At 45.0% G+C, this 16,127-nt stretch overlaps 1 protein-coding gene across 2 annotated transcripts in view; it reads right to left on the reverse strand.

Moving 5' to 3' along the window:
- Positions 1-16,127, reverse strand: part of CDK5RAP2 (CDK5 regulatory subunit associated protein 2) — a 190,200-nt gene that overhangs the window by 133,760 nt on the left and 40,313 nt on the right. For both annotated transcript variants that reach the window (XM_012802462.2, XM_023510586.1), the window contains 6 exons: positions 15,039-15,162; positions 12,204-12,358; positions 7,436-7,598; positions 6,404-6,457; positions 5,505-5,624; positions 2,429-2,512 (listed from right to left, as the gene is read on the reverse strand). In XM_012802462.2, coding sequence (XP_012657916.1) covers positions 2,429-2,512; positions 5,505-5,624; positions 6,404-6,457; positions 7,436-7,598; positions 12,204-12,358; positions 15,039-15,162 — 700 coding nt within the window. The remainder of the gene's footprint in view (positions 1-2,428; positions 2,513-5,504; positions 5,625-6,403; positions 6,458-7,435; positions 7,599-12,203; positions 12,359-15,038; positions 15,163-16,127) is intronic.

Genomic DNA, 16,127 nt, shown 5'->3' on the forward strand with positions numbered 1-16,127 from the left:
CACAAAAAGGCGTGCACGTCAACTACTAAGATCTGTATAAAGTCAGCAGACTACACTACTGCAAACGGCCTGTTGCGAGATGTCACCTGTGGGAGAACTGGGCAAACAGTCTAAGGAATATACGTATAAATTGACAATTATCTCAAAATTCAAACAAATTTTCTTAAAATGGATTGGGTAAATCTACAAATACTGCCATAGCAAGAATGGCAGATTAAGAAAAAAATGTTAACTTTTTAAAGTTTATACACATATGTATAAATACTCATTAACGAGTCAAGGCGTTTACAGTGAACGTCGTTAAGAGCTGAGTTTATGGGTGATCTCTATTCACCTCTCTCTACTATTTTCAGTATTTTACAAATTTCCTACAATGTTTATTTTTATAGCTTTGAGGAATGCTATTTCCATTCAAAAATCTTTTTCTTAATGGCTGTGGAGGTAGCAGTAGCTAGCCCGTACTTGAACTATAACCCTCACCATGTCACACCAGTCACCAGAGTTCATATCTCTGTGCTTCTGAACTTTGGCAACTACTGAAGAGTTTAAATATACTTGTTATCAATTCCAAGAATAGCCAATGCTTTGGCTATTTTACTCATGATACAATTGGTTCAAATCACAAACTATTCCCCAAAAATCCCAATAAATGAAAGAAAATGCTTCTACAAGTGTCTGTGTAACACTCAAACTATGTCTACTCCACAATGAAATAGTCAACATAAACACAGTATGTGCATTTGCTCACATACAACCAGAGAAATAGAAAAAACAGAGGCTACAAAGACAAGACTTGGGCTTGGGCACAAGCTCACTGAAGTTTGTAAACCTGCTAGTTCCTTGGGTAGGTAAATGAAGGTTCCCTGAAGGGCCAAACCCGATGTGTATAAAGTAAGGAGTCAGGACAATTCCTGATCTCTGCACACCGCAAGACAAGAAACTGGACCAACACTAAGTCACAAGACCTCAAAAATCAGCCTGAAAGTTGTTCAACTAGGACTGACAGGTACAGTTATTAATAAAATGTAAGTAATAAATCTGGGTAACATTTAATTCACAAGATTCCTTTTTCTTCTTCAAGGCCCAACGTAACAAGTACAATATCACAATGCTTTTAAGGATGTCTGATCTCTCTGGTTATCAAACGGCAACATACTTTTTTTCTAAGCAATGGAAAATATGAAAGATTTTCCAAAAAATTCAGCTTTTAAAAAGTTTTTTATTTTCTAAGCCAGGAAAAAAAAAAAACAGTCTAAAGTATAATCTCAGCTCCATTTCCTCACCCACTGTCAAAATGGTGGGAGAAGGCAATCTGAGACGCCCCAACCAGGACTTAAACCAAATTACTTCAATTATTCTTATTGTGAACCAAAGCTCTGCAAAGATAAGGCATGGGATACGAATCTTAGAAATCAAATGGTCTTAAATTAGATTTAACATCCAACTTCTTTACAACCAAAAGCAACATCAGTGCAAGCCTTAAGAGGAGAGAGCTTTAGGCAGTACAGACTTATTCTGATGATGGAACTTTATTGATTCATTAAATTATTAATAATAGGTACAAACTGTATAGGGAAACTAGAAACATGAAAAAAAATGTTCAAATAACAAAACACAAAATTAAAATTAGAAGCATACTGCAAGGGACTGATCAATAGGAATCCTTGCAGTACAAGGCTGTGGGGCAAAAGAGAAAAGCAGGCCAGAAAACAGCAACGCCTGGAACAGAAACCTGGAAAGGAGCAGCTGGGGCCAAAGAGCCAGGTGAGGGGAGGTGTCAGAGACAGGTAAAAACACGACCCTGGGAGTGAGACTGGGGTCAATCCAACCTCTACCACTATCACATATGGGACCCTGAACAAGGTACCTGAACCCAACCCGGATTTCCTTAGCAGTGAAATAAGAGTATTAACAGTGCCTACTTTGTAGAGTTACTGCACAGATAACTGAGATAATATGGGGAGCGCTGAGCAGGGCTTGGCACATAGTGTGTGTCTGATAAATGTCTACTGTTACTATCAGCAGTTACTGCATTTAAATCCAACTCCACCACTTGCTAGCTGGGTGACGATAACCAGGCTGCACACCCTCACTTGGCCCCAAAACCTCACAAATACCACGGGGCTGATAATTACCTTCCCCACAGGCTGTGCAGACTGCTGAGATAATCCACATATATTGGACCATTACTTGGCACAAAGTAAACTCAGCACTCCTAATGGTGGGGGTGCTTGGTGGGGATACTTAGCATTATCATTATCATACCGAGGAGGGGCCTGGAGACTCTCCCTTTAATTACATGAGCTAATTCTATCACTAAAGACCACCCACGGTTGTCCTTATATTAAAATCACCCAAGAGCTGCAAAGTCCTCACCTCCCAGGAGTCAGGATCAAAGAGCCAGCCACTAAGGCAAGTGAGCACTCACCTGGAACTCCTCCCTCTGCGCAGCCTCTCGGGCTTCAACAAAAGCAGCGCTGAGCTCTTCGATCTCAGAGATAAGTTCTTCAACCTGGGGAAAAATAAGGACTCACAGCCAAGTACGCAACTGGGCTCTCCTCTCCTGCTCAACTGTGTATGGTTTCTATGGTCAGAAAAGACCTGAATGAGATTTCTAGTAGGCTGACTTCAGGCAAGGTCTCTTTGAGAATCCCTTTCCTCAAGTGTTAAATAAGGGTACCACCACTCACCCAACTGTTGTGTTAGGGTTAAATGGGAAATGTGTGTTGGTGCTAATCCAAGTCCTGGCTCCCACTAAGTGTTAGCATTATTATTACCCATATAGAAGACCAGCCAACAACCTGAGGCCTGGCTAGTCCCAGACTTCCTCATCCTCTAGTGCAGCAGCTCTCAACCTACGGGTCGCGACCCCTTTGGGGGTCGAATGACCCTTTCCCCTTTCACAGGGGTTGCCGAAGACCAGGCATCCTCAAACTATGGCCCACGGGCCACATGCGGCCTGCCTAGGACATTTATCCAGCCTGCCGGGTATTTTTGCCGCCACTGCCTGGCCTGCTTAGCAGCCGACTCATCCCGGGGCCCGCAGTCCAGCCCTCCAACGGTCTGAGGGACAGTGAACTGGCCCCCTGTTTTAAAAGTCTGACAACCCCTGCCTAAGACCATCGGAAAACACATATTTCCGATGGTCCTAGGAACCGAGACACCGCTCCTCTTATAAGTGTGGGGTCACCACAACATGAGGAACTGTATTGCGGCATTAGGAAGGTTGAGAACCACTGCTCTAGTGACTTTCTCCCATTCCCAGGTGTCAAACATGAACTACTGACAAGTCCTGGACTATCACAGTGTCCCAGCACTGGTGTCACAACCTCAGCTCCAACCTCAGCAGGGCCTTGCCCTCCCAACACACGATACAAATTATAACTATTCTTAGGAGCCAGATCTCCGCTGCATCTGACACTGGTTATTACTCAAACCCTCACTCTTCTTCAGCTTCTCCAACACCACAGTTTCCTGGTTAGTTTCCCTCTCTGCAGCCATTCCCTCCATCTCCTTTGCGGACTCCTTTCCCCATCTTAGAAATCCTGCCGTCACCTGCAGTCCTATCCTTAGCTTTCTCCTTTCCCATTCTACACTCTCTGTGAACCGGTAGGTCAACTCTTAGAATTTTAACTCACATTTGTATACGAGTCATTCCCCGAGCAACCTCTAGAGAATTGAGTTCTCTCCAAGCTTTAGACATCACATCATCTGCCACCTAGAGGTCCTGGGTGCTCCTCAAAGTCAAAACTTTCTAAACAGACTCACCACCTCCCTCTCCAGACCATCTCGCCATGCTCTACTTTATTTTCTTCTTCTTTTTTTTTTTTTCTTTTGAGACAGAGTCTCACTCTGTCACCCTGGGTAGAGGGCTGGGGCATCATAGCTCACAGTAACCTCAAACTCTTGGGCTCAAGTAATCTTCTTGTCTCAGCCTCTCAAGTAGCTGGGACTACAGATCTGGCTACTCTGTTTTTAGTAGCAACAGGGTCTCGCTCTTGCTCAGGCTAATTTCCAACTCTTGAGCTCAAGCAATCCATCTGCCTCAGCCTCTCAGAGTGCTAAGATTACAGGTGTGAGCCACCATGGCTGGCCCCATTCTCTATTTTTCTGTGCTTTAAGGTAAGTTGGTAGCACCACCATATCCTAGTCATGCAGAGCCAGACACCTAAGGCATCCTTGACTGCTTCTTCTCTAAAGTCCTACTTTAATCATCTAATTTTCCCAGCTATATTTCTAATATTTCTAATTTCATTTCTTGAATGAACCCCTACTCCTCCATTCCTACTTGTTGCTCTAATTCATTGTTTCTTGGTTCTTAACTCAGCTACTGGCCTCCCTGCCTCCACTGTCTCCTGTAATCCACTCCCCAAATACAGCCAGACACCTCTCTAAAATGAAAATGTGCTCATACCCCTCCTGTTGAAGAGCCTTCAATGGCCTGAGTGCTACCCAAGCAGCTCAGAAGGATAAGGCCCTCCACCAGCGAGCCCTTTACACCTGCTCCGGCTTCTTCTCTTGCCTCCCTTAAGTATTACACTCTGTGCTCTGACAGCTCCAAACTATCTGAGGTATGCATCCCTGTCTTTCCTGTCTTAATGCCTGAATAATGAATGTCCTATGCCTCTGTCCACAATGCCATGCCTGTCCCTACCTGCCTTCCCACCTAATTCCTACTCACCCGTGAGATGGAGCTCAGCCTCTTCTCCTCTGCACACTGCTCTCCACGTCCATGTCCAATCTAGATCAGGACCCTCTGTACCTCCCCAGCCCCTGCACTTCCCTCAGTCACAACACCCATCACCTATACACCCCACTAAACTTGGAAACAGAGCTGGGTTTTCTTCTCTGAGTCTGTGCCTAGCACAGTTACTGGGACACAACCAACTGCTATACTAAGATGAAAAAACAGCACAGAACTGTCTGCCACCACCTTGGATCCCAAATTCAACAGGGTGCCCCAGATAGCTCTATCACTGGTTCATAGGCATGGCCTTGCCTCCCCAAACTCCTTTGTCTCTTTCTGCTATCCGTCAAAAGACCACACCTGCAACTAGCCACATGCAGCTCTTGGCAAGCAAGATGTGGTTAGTCTAAATTAAGATAAGCTACGAGTACTTCTGGACTTCGAAGACTTCGCTCTAAAAAAAAAAAAAACGTTAAATACCTCATTACTGCTTTTGTTTTACTAATTACATGTTGAAATGATTATGTTTGAGATACAAATATATAATTATTAAAATTAACTTCACTTGTTTCTTTTTACTTCTTTTAATGTGGCTACTAGAAAATGTAAAATTATACACCTAATTCATATTTCTACTGGACAACACTGGATCAGACACACCCAAAGGATTTCCAACTGACTAAAGAATCGTTTTCCCACTTTCACTCCTATCTCAGCTCTCTAATAAACTTTTATCTAACGCTAAAAATGCAGGGTAAGACAGACCAGTCACAGGCGCTAACAAAGAAAAATCTCACTTCAAGTGTGTCAGACATACCTCTCTGTCCTTTGATTTTAATGCCATGGTTAAACCCTGAATGGCTTTATCCCTCTTTAAACTATTTTTCTTCTCGATGGCAATTTCTCTTTCCTTCTCTTGCAGGTCCTCCTGAAGTGCCTAAATTAGATTAGAAAAAGATTCACTAAGTTGATGCGTTCCAACCAAAATGCACTGTAAATATATCTTTAAGAGCACACTCAAATGCAGTTATTCTATCTTATTCCTGTCAACCTGTGATTAATGTTTCCAAGTGGAGCTGAACGCAGTGGCATTGGCTCCAAGTTACTGTGTTACTGCTCATGGCAACAAGCTGGGTGAAGGGAAAGGGATCAGATCAGTTAAGATGATGACAGCTATTCCTATGGGAAGGATTCCAGTGCCTTCTGGAATTTGAATACAGTCACATCAGAGTCTTTCATACCAGGTTATTTAGGGGAAATAACAGATCATTAATTTCATTCCTTTTGATGGAGACTGAACTACACATTGATAGTCAGTACATTTCTGAGGATAATCACTGCCGCCTTCCTCCCGGGCTGCTGCGCAGATCAAATGACATAATGGATGTGAGAGCACTTTCTAAGCCGGCAGGCAGTACACTAACGCCAGCTGCCGTGACCGAGGGACCACAGAGCTTTACCTCTTCCTGGCAGACGGTGGGTGAGCGACCTCACCTCTCTGAGCCTCAGGAACCACATCTGTAAAGTGGGTGGGACGGCTTCACAGGGTTATTGCAAAGACTGAGAACCCCTTTCTAAAGCACCTTACACTGGACTGGCACACAGTAGCAGTCAATAAATGACAGAAACAGTTACACAGAATTTTCTGTTGTACTCAGAATAAAACAAGAGGCAAGGATAGGATAAATTTTCAGTGAATTTTAAAAATCAACATACCTGGATCCTCTCCTCAAAGCGATCTCTCTCCTTCTGACGCTCCACTTGAGCAGCCTAAGAAAAAGCATCAGTGGGGTCCACAATCCAATAGCTTCATCAGAACAATTAAAATGACCCCCATTTACTAACTTCCCCCAGGACGAACCCATTGAAGCAAGTGTCCCTCCTTCCTGACTGGAGTGAAGGAGAACGTGAAGATAAGCAACCCACCTGACTGGCCACCAGCCCCATGAAGAGTAAACCAAGGTTCTGCTGAACAAGACAGGGAAGGCCTGCAGGAGGCAGCACCAGGGAGTGGGGATGGGGCTAAAAGGATAAACTCTAGTGAGGGATACTACAGAACCAAGGGGACAGAGGCCCGGCTCCATAAAGAAACCAAGACTTTTTGTGAACATCCAGAACATCACTAATGTGAACATACCTCAGGCAATGGAGGGCCTAGACTAAGACCTGCCTATGCATCCCCGCCTACCCACCCTCTTCAAAAGAGTTTGCTGGGGAGGCTGCCTAGTAAACCACCTCTTGGAACCTGGAAAAATATAATGACTCCTCTGAGCCTGGTTCTAAACTCAACAAGGAGACAATGCTCTCTACTTTACCAGGTGGCTGGGAAGATTGAACCAGATGAGACATTAGCCCCTCATATGCTGCCAAGCCCAATACAGGTGAGTTCCCATCCCCCACTACCTGCCAAGGTGCAGACTAAAGCTGGCCTTGAGCCTAACTCTAACTACAATGGCAAAATGGACACAAACAATGCACCACGAGTACATCCGAAGAAAACTCCCAAAATGGAAGTAAAAGTCCCTAGGCACCAATAAATAAATACATGGTGAAACAGAGGCAAGCAGGCATGGGATTGGTTTTTAAGCGGACTCTTCATATGAACAGGAGGCTGACAGGGCCACTGATAAGGCAGTTTGTGCTGGCTCCTCAGCTGACAGGGAACTCATACTCAGAAGTGAACTATGTGAACCTGAGGATGGACTATGAGCTAATTAAAGCCCTCCCCATCCCGTCCCATCACCTTACCTCCATTTCTCTCTCGTGTTCTTCCCTTAGAGCAGCAGAAAGTCCTCGGAGCTCTCCAGATGACACATTCTCATCAGGAGATGCCAGCTGAGATTTCTCCTCTTTAAGGCTCTGAATTAAAGCTTCTTTGCTCTTCAAAGACAGCTTCAACTCCTCAATCAGTCTAAAAGAGAACAAAATTTAAATATTAATTCTAAGCTATTCTCTTAGCTCAGTGGAGCAGGAGGAGGTAGGAGATGGGGCCAGACATCTTCAAAGGAGACATGTCCAGTGACTGAACATAAACGGAAATATCTTTTGCAGGTTGAAAATTAAGGGCCCGAATTTGTGTGACATTAACAGGTCCCCCTGCCTCTAGCCTGGCTCTAGTTGGTACAACTCAGAGCTGCCAGACCATGGTCTGGCCAAGTCACACATATGGAAGGTCCAAAGACCTTCAATGGTCTCGATGGCCCCCAATGCTGACAGCAGAGAATTATTCATTTATTTCTGACCAAGAAATTCTCTTTCCAAAAGAAATGTTACCAAAATCTAAGCAAACGAAACCAGTAAGGCAGAGCTGCTCCAAACAGGGAATGTCTCTCAAAGGCTTCTCAGGCAAGGTTTATACCACTGACTTTCGAGATCAAGCCCAAACTCCTGTGCAGGGCATTCGAGGCCCCAGCTCTGAGGCCACCAGATCAGAGGGCCCTGCAGACAGCCTCAGTCTCCTCTCTCACAGGAAACCATCACACAGTCAGCTGGAGAGTGAGAAGTCACCAAACTGTCATATATAATCTATATCTCAATGATAAAATTCTTATTTTTCTTCTTCTGTTTTTTAAGTTACCTTAAAGCAAGTTCTGGGAAAAACGGAATACAGCAGACCAAAATATAGCCAGACTGGATAACCAGGCCCAGCTAAAGGGAGCCACCAGACACTTGCCTGGGACTGCCACATCTTCCAGGCTTTCAAGAGGAGTTGGAAATCCAGACTGCTATGGGAAAGTCAGATTTTTACATATTGGCAGCTAAGTCAAACTCTTGAAAACACTGTAGGCCAATAAAACAAGTATGTCGGCCAAATGGGAACTGCAGGCTCTTCCACAACGATGGCCTTAAGGATACAGAACAGCTCGAAGATCAGAATGAAAGAAAGAAAGTAGCTAAAGCATGTCCCTTTGGAAAGGAGGGTGGACCAGCCTGGTGGCTCATCCGATAATCCTGGCACCTCTGGGAGGCTGAGGCAGAAGTTTGAGACCAGCCTGAGCAAAGCAAGATTCTGTTTCTACTAAAAATAGAAAAATCAGCCAGGCATGGTGATGGGCACCTGTAGTTCCAGCTATGTGGGAGGCTACAGCAAGAAGATCACTTGAGCCCAGAAGTTTGAGGTTGCTGTAAGCTAGGCTGACTCCCACAGCACTCTAGCCTGGGCAACAGAGTGAGATCCTGGCTCAAAAAACAAAAAGGAGAGGTGGAGCCCAGAGAGATACTGGTAGTACCCACCCACGTAAGGGGTGCCTGAACCCTAAAGATTTGACAGTCTGCCCTGCTCAACAGCAGGTCAGTCTGCATGGCACATCTGGGTCCATTTCACCAGGGCAAAACCAAGGACTCTGCTTCAACTCTGTGCTAACCTTCTGATCTGGACTAGGCAGGCTTCCATCAGGAAGGGGACACACTCATCCCAGGTCCAGGAGAGTTTCACAAGACAGCCGGAGATGGCATCCCGCTGCTGCCCTAGTCTCTGAGAGCCCATCTGGGACACATCTATCCCTGAAAGACGGACGCATCCACAGGACCGACAGATGGGGTTCCTGGGCCTGTCTAACCCATCTGTGGGAAATCCCAGGGAGAGGCAGACTTTAGCAAAGCTCTGAACTGGCCACCCACGTCCATAGAGACCCCAGTGAGTGCTTGATAAACACTAAACTAACCCTTCCCAAATTCCCTCTTTGCAGAGAAATGAGAAGTCCAGCATCTGTGGCACATGTCAGCCGGGACCACTTTCTTTTCTGATCACCTGGACATGTGCCAGGCTCTGCACCTTTGCATGTGCCATTCCCTCTGCTCGGCAAGGTGTCCTCACCCAGCTCCAGGACTTCTCCTCCCACCCCCGCCCAGGCAGAGGTGATCACTCCCTTGCTTTTGACACAACACAAAACCTTGGGCTCCTCTCTATCACAGCTTCAGTTACAACAATCTTTTTTTTGAATCTCTATACAAGGAGTTCCATATAAGCAGGATGGCATCCTTCCCTCCATTCCTTCACAGAGTGCATTCCCAAGGTCATGCTCAGCGGTGAGTTAAGGAAAGAATCTCTATCTCCTTTAATTGAAGCTGTAATCCATATGCCCAGCCACCCATACTCACAGATGCTCATAGAGTCCTCAAACCTAACTTGTCCCAAGTGAAAGCATCGTCTTTCCACTCCCTCTACCCAAAAACATTTCCCCTTTGTCCCTTTTTGTTCACCAAACTCTGCAAAATGTACTACCAGCCCACAGTTGCTCATACGAAAAACCTGGGTGAGGGGATACCACCGCAGCCTTTCCCATCTCCCCTAAATCCAGTCAGTCGCCAAGCCCTCCACACCCACCATGTCCACTCCATCTTCTGCCTCTGCCTGTTCTCCTGCACTCCTAGTTGTCACCTCCATCCTGGTCACCATCAGTTCTCGTCTGGATCTGTGAATTAGCCTGAAAAGTAGTCTTGCATCCAGCCCAGCACCAATCCATCCCCCAGACAGCAGCCAAGGGATCTCTCTAAATTTAAACCTGATTCCTGACATTTCCCCAAGCTCCACCTTAGTTCTTCAGTGGGTTGTTACATGCCTTTAGGTTAAAACCCAAACTCTTCCCAAGGCCCCGGTGATCTCCCCAGCTTTCCTCTCCTCACTTCTTCCCTACTCCTTTCTGGTACACAACACAGGACCTGGACCCTGCTGTGCCTTTCTGTGTCTCAGCCATGCCCTGTCCCTCTTGTCTTTGGACTTCCACACACACTGTGCCCGATGCCTAGAACACCCTTACTTCCTTTTCTTGATGCAAGCAACTCCTCACTCGAGTACTTCCTCTAGGAAGCTTTTCCTAATCCCTCCAAACTGAATTAAATATGTTAACCCATATTTACCCCATCCAGCACTTTTCATTCCGTTCCCGCCCCTTCCACCTAGCTAGATGATAAGCTTAAATTTAGACAATTTAGATTTCTGGAGAAAGAGACTCTATCTGTATCACTCACTCCTTTATTCTAATCACCACTGAGTTGAGTAGAAAATGCTCAGGAATAAAGTCTCATCCTGAGATGACTAATCACAAAACTTCCATCTTCCAGACCAAAGCTAAGAAAAGGTCACAGAACACCAAATAAATGGTCACTCCTCCAAATGCTGAAGGTCAGGCACTGACAAGGCAACCATGGGCTCTCCCTCAGGGGCTATACTCTTGTTCTGTTAATAACCTTATGAGGTTTGCTCACCTGAGTTTTTAACCCATAAATAGCAACAATTAGTAGACTCAGATCTCAAAAGGTGGTACAGACAGTAGTGTAAGCTGAGAAACCAGGGCAATCAGGCCCAAGGACCTAAACACCACCCTGGGCTCATCAACACAGGAGGCACAGCAAGATCAAGGAGAAGGAAGTGGTCTGAATCCTCTGAAACAGATCAGTGGTGCAGAACAATTTCCACCAACTTCCAAACAAGCTTGGCTCTTCAACCGATGGGTCACAGATTAGCCATCAGTTGCACTTACAGTTAGTTAACCCTCAGTAACTGACAAGGCAAGGCAAGAGTATCCCACTGTGAGAGTCATGGTAAAGACTACAATCAAATTTCTCCTGACAAGTCTTGACCAAGTTTGGCTGCAAGATATGATGAGCATTAAAGACTGCCTAAAGGCCATCTTGGCTACCCCTTTCTCTCATCTAAATGACTACATTTTACCCTGGATGGTGAAAAAGCTCTGTATTGGGTCTACGTTGTTGGTTTTGGTCCCCTGCACTAATGGTGGGCTTTAGCTGGCATTGAAAGATGACATGAAGGCCAGGCACAGTAGCTCAAGCCTGTTCCCAGCACTCTGGAAGGCCAAGGCGGGCAGACTGCCTGAGCTCACGAGTTCGAGACCAGCTCTGAGCTAGAGTAAGACCCTGTCTCTAAAAACAGCTGGGCACTGTGGTGGGCACCTGTAGTCCCAGCTACTCAGGAGGTGGCTGTGAGTACCATGACACCATGGTACTCTATCCAGGGGCAACTGAGTGAGACTGTCTCAAAAAACAAAGATGAGATAAAAGCAAGTCACTTAAATTCTACTTGTATTTACTGTGAGGCTGTAGTCACTCATTGTTTCCTCTGGAAAGAACCACAAGAAAAATTTCCCTCTCATAGTACCAAGTAAAACTGAGCTTCCTAGTTGCTGGCTTGCTTTATCTTGTTAACAATATGAATCTCAGGGCCACCAAGATTGTTTTTCCCTTTTTCCTTTGGCTATCAGGAAATTTAGAGCCAGAACTAGATGTTCAATTTATCATTAGAATGTAAGCAGAACTCCTCAGCACGAGTGTCAGCTAGCAGACATATGGGTGGACTCTATCTCTGTCCTCATGTCCCTTTCACCCTGTTTTTGTCCCTAGTTTCCTACCCCACTGTGTTGGGCATGTTTCAGTAAGTCACTCAAGTCCTGTGGGGAGCACGGAGAGGAGGAAGGGAAAGGAGGCCAGGAAAAGGATTAACTCCTTCCCCACGCGGTCAGACAGTGGGATGTCAGGGTAACAGAGACAAGAACCAGACCTGTCTTTCTCCTCCAGGACCAGCACCATCTCCAAGTCCCCCTCGCGGATCTTCTTCATCTCTGAGAGCTTGCTTTCCAAGCTCAGCCGCAGAGCCTTCTCCATTTCTGTCCCTGCAAAGGCCTTTTCCAGTTCTGCTTGGGCGGCTTTCACATCCTGGAGTTAAATTAAATGCATTTGATGCAATTTTTCAATACAATTGGGAACATTTTGAAAGGAAATTGGATTAAAATATAAATATTTATGACTTTTTCTCCGGCACATTTCCCCTCCCTAAATTGTATTATACATGGAGAGAATCGGTAATAAATACATTTGCCAGCCATTTTTCCCTCTTGTATCCTGAAGAGTAATAGGCATTTCCAATGGAAAAGATTCGACGCTACAAGAACTGTATTTTTGGTTTTGAAAAATCAGATCAATATTTATAGCTTCAATGTGAACAAGGAGAAATGTACCTCTCAACACTAAACATACGTAAATTTCAAAGAGCCACCATAATCTCCATACAAATTCACTCCACACCCACTGCCCCCCTTACTATCTTCTTAAGATAATGACTACACAATTCTAAACTACATTTTCTATATCTCCAAGGTGATCTAGGTGTTAAAAAAAAAAACTCTATGTTCTTCCTAAGAGCTCAGTGAAGCCTGCCAGAAAATTACCTAAATCATACAAGCAGCATCCGTGTGAGGGAAAAGGCCCTGGTGCTCATGAAAGTGTCCTCAGAGTAGACATGAATCTTCAACTACTCTCGTCATGCCAGCTGCCTCTGATTACATCACAACGATAAGAGTCAAATCAAACTGAGTTCAAAACTCAGCTCTCTCATTTACTTACTGTATGACCTCAGGTGGTCGCTTAACCTCTCTGAATCCCAGCTTCCCAATCTATAAAACAGGGATACCGACCATCCTATCAAAGAGCTGTCACAAGACTGTCAAGTGCCCGCTGGGTCACAGGAAGGTTATGGTGGCTTTCTCCAGCCCGCACTTGCCCTCCATAGAGCCTTCCCCACCAATATCTCCACAGGAGACTAGCCTGCCAACCTTGGTGGAAGCTGGAAAAAGTCATGTCCCATATTCTTAGACAACAAACAACAAATCCTGTTATTTACTAATGTGTACTAAATGCCAGGCTCTAAGCAAGGAGCTTGACACCTATTACCTTTGATCCTCACCCAACTTTACAAAGTTATGTATATGAGATAGTAGAGTATGGCAGTTCAGCAAGTCTGTGCCCAGACCACCTGACATTTACTGCCTATGTGACCTTGAGCAAGTGACTTAGCCACTCTGTCCCTGTTCCATCATCTGTTTAAAAAAAAGAAAGAAAAAGGATGATAAGCGTGTTTACCTCATTGGTTTACTAAAAGGATTAACTAACATCAGTGCAAGTTAAGAAGCAGAAGGTGGCTTACCCAACGGTACGCCTTCAATAAACTGTTAGTAACACAGTTATTATTACAATTGCCACTGCCAATTAGGTATCACCATCCTCATTTTACAGATGCAGCAGCGGAGTCTCAGGCAAGGCAAATGATAAAGCCAGGAAGTGACACAGCAGATGTGTGGAACTCCAAAACTTACTGGGGAAAAGTAGACGACTGAACAAACAGGTGGTATCTCATAATCACATTTTAAATAAAAACAGAATTGGGGATCTAGAAGACCTTTCTTTTAGTTCCAGCTCTCCCACTTACGATCTAGGCTAAGATTCTAACCTCTCTGAGCCTCCATTTCCTTGCCTGTATCTTGGACCTAACATCTACACGCCCTGAAGGGGAAGACACAAGGACTGGCGTGAACACCATAAATGGAAAACTGCAGGCTACAAAACGCAGTAACTGCTTTTTGCACCCCAGAGTGTTTTCTGGGGGCCATTCCTCTTCAAATCTATGAAGAAGAACCAGAGTTTCAGGTAGAGAAACGGAGATGAAACAACAGACATCAAAGACCAAGAAGTAAATAATATTACTTAATGCTAGCTTACAATGAAGGAAGGTGTTGTAACGGTAGAGAGACAGGAGTTTTGAGCCAGGAAATATCGTGACTCCTACCACAGTCTCAGAAACCCCTAAGTAAGAATTGTAAAAGGAGAAGCGACACACACTGCCAAACAGAGCAGACACTCAGTGAGCACTGGAGGACAGAGGGAGGAGGCTGGGGGCAGGAGCCGGAGCCCGAGCCAGACAGGCAAGCAATGGCCTAAAGGTCAGGAATCTCCTACCAGGCGTGGCTAATACCAGGAAGTCACTTCCCTTCTCTGGCCCGCAGCTTGCATGTCTTTAAAGTTAAAGACCATACTAAACAATAAGCAGAGTGGTATTTACAAAAAGAACACAGGCTCTAAAGCAGGGGTCCTCAAACTTTTTAAACAGGGGGCCAGTTCACTGTCCCTCAGACCGCTGGAGGGCCAGACTGCAGGCCCCAGGACAAGTCAGCTGCTAAGCAGGACAGGCAGCGGCGGCAAAAACACCCAGCTGGCTGGATAAATGTCCTGGGCGGGTCGCATGTGGCCCACAGGCCATAGTTTGAGGACGCCTGCTCTACAGTCATCAGTCACAGGTTTAAATCCAGGATTAAACTTGGACAAGTCAGTACTTGTCTCTGAACCTAAGTGTCCTCACACAGGAATGAAGACAGCAAGGGCCTGTCTGCAGGGTCTAAGCATTAGAAATTACAGGTGTAAAACACCTCCAATGAGGCTAGAACCCAGGGGATACTCGAGAAGGGTAGCTGTTGCTTCTGCTGACACTGACAGTTTATGAAAAAGGAAGCCAAGCTATTTACCCACTCTAAGAAAACATTCCCCTCAGGCTTCCCAGACTCACCTCTTCTAAAAGGAGTATCTTGGCGCTCAGGGCCTCTTCCACCTGCTGCACCTGCCTCCGCGCATCTTCCTTCACCCGCTGCACTTCAGAGCCGCCCCCCTCAGCTAAGGTCTCCACTGCTTTGCTGCAAACAGAGGCAGAGGGGCAGGACACAGAAAGAACAGTGTGCTGATGAGGTCAGCTGCCCCCAAGAGATGGGAGACACCTATTAGTCATTTCTCCCATAGACCTGTGCCAAACGTTTCAAAAACGCCAGAAGTTTTTATAACTTAATTTCTATAATTCAAAAACACAGATAAGAAAAAAAGTATCATCCGTAGTCTTTTTGCTAAGGATAACTAAGTCAACATTTTAGTACATAGTCTTTCAGACATTTTCTATAAAAATAAAAACATTTAGTACATATCAATTTTATTAGTAAACTATAAACATCCTTTTGTGCCAATAAAAATTTGTATCATCACTTTTGAAAGCTATCTATTCATTCAAAAATGAAATGTATGAATGTGCTAAATTTGTACGTATACATATTTATACCATATGAATGTACTACAATTTATTGAATCAGTTCCCTATTTTTAAAGTGTTTAAATTTTTCTGATTTAACAAACATTTATCTAGTAATACTTCACAAACTTCTGAGAACAGTGCCTGCCACAAAGTAAGTATTCAATAAATGTTAGTGTTATTGTTTATTATAACAAACAAGATGATGATAAAAGCACTCTTATATGAATATTATCCCATGATTTCTTGAGGTCTCCGAGAAAGGGAATTGCTGGGTCAAAGGTTAAGCCACTCTTCAGATTTTTAAGAGCAGCTACAAAACTTCCCACCAGGAGGTTTCCAACAAAGCACCCCCACCCCAGTGGTGTAGTGAAGGTGGATAGCTGGTCTGACAACCGAAGTGCAAAGGAGTGTTACAGGACGAAACCCATCTGTGACATTCAGAGTCTGTGCGCTTCACCGTCTCCCAAGTGAAGGGGAAAGAATCTTGAACGCAGCACCCTCAACCTGGGCAGGGACTGCACCGAACGCAGCACCCTCAACCTGGGCAGGGACTGCACCGAACGCAGCACCCTCAACCTG

Source organism: Otolemur garnettii, unplaced genomic scaffold (assembly GCF_000181295.1).
Source record: "Otolemur garnettii isolate 467f Iridium unplaced genomic scaffold, OtoGar3 scaffold00014, whole genome shotgun sequence".
Lineage (NCBI taxonomy): Eukaryota > Metazoa > Chordata > Mammalia > Primates > Galagidae > Otolemur > Otolemur garnettii.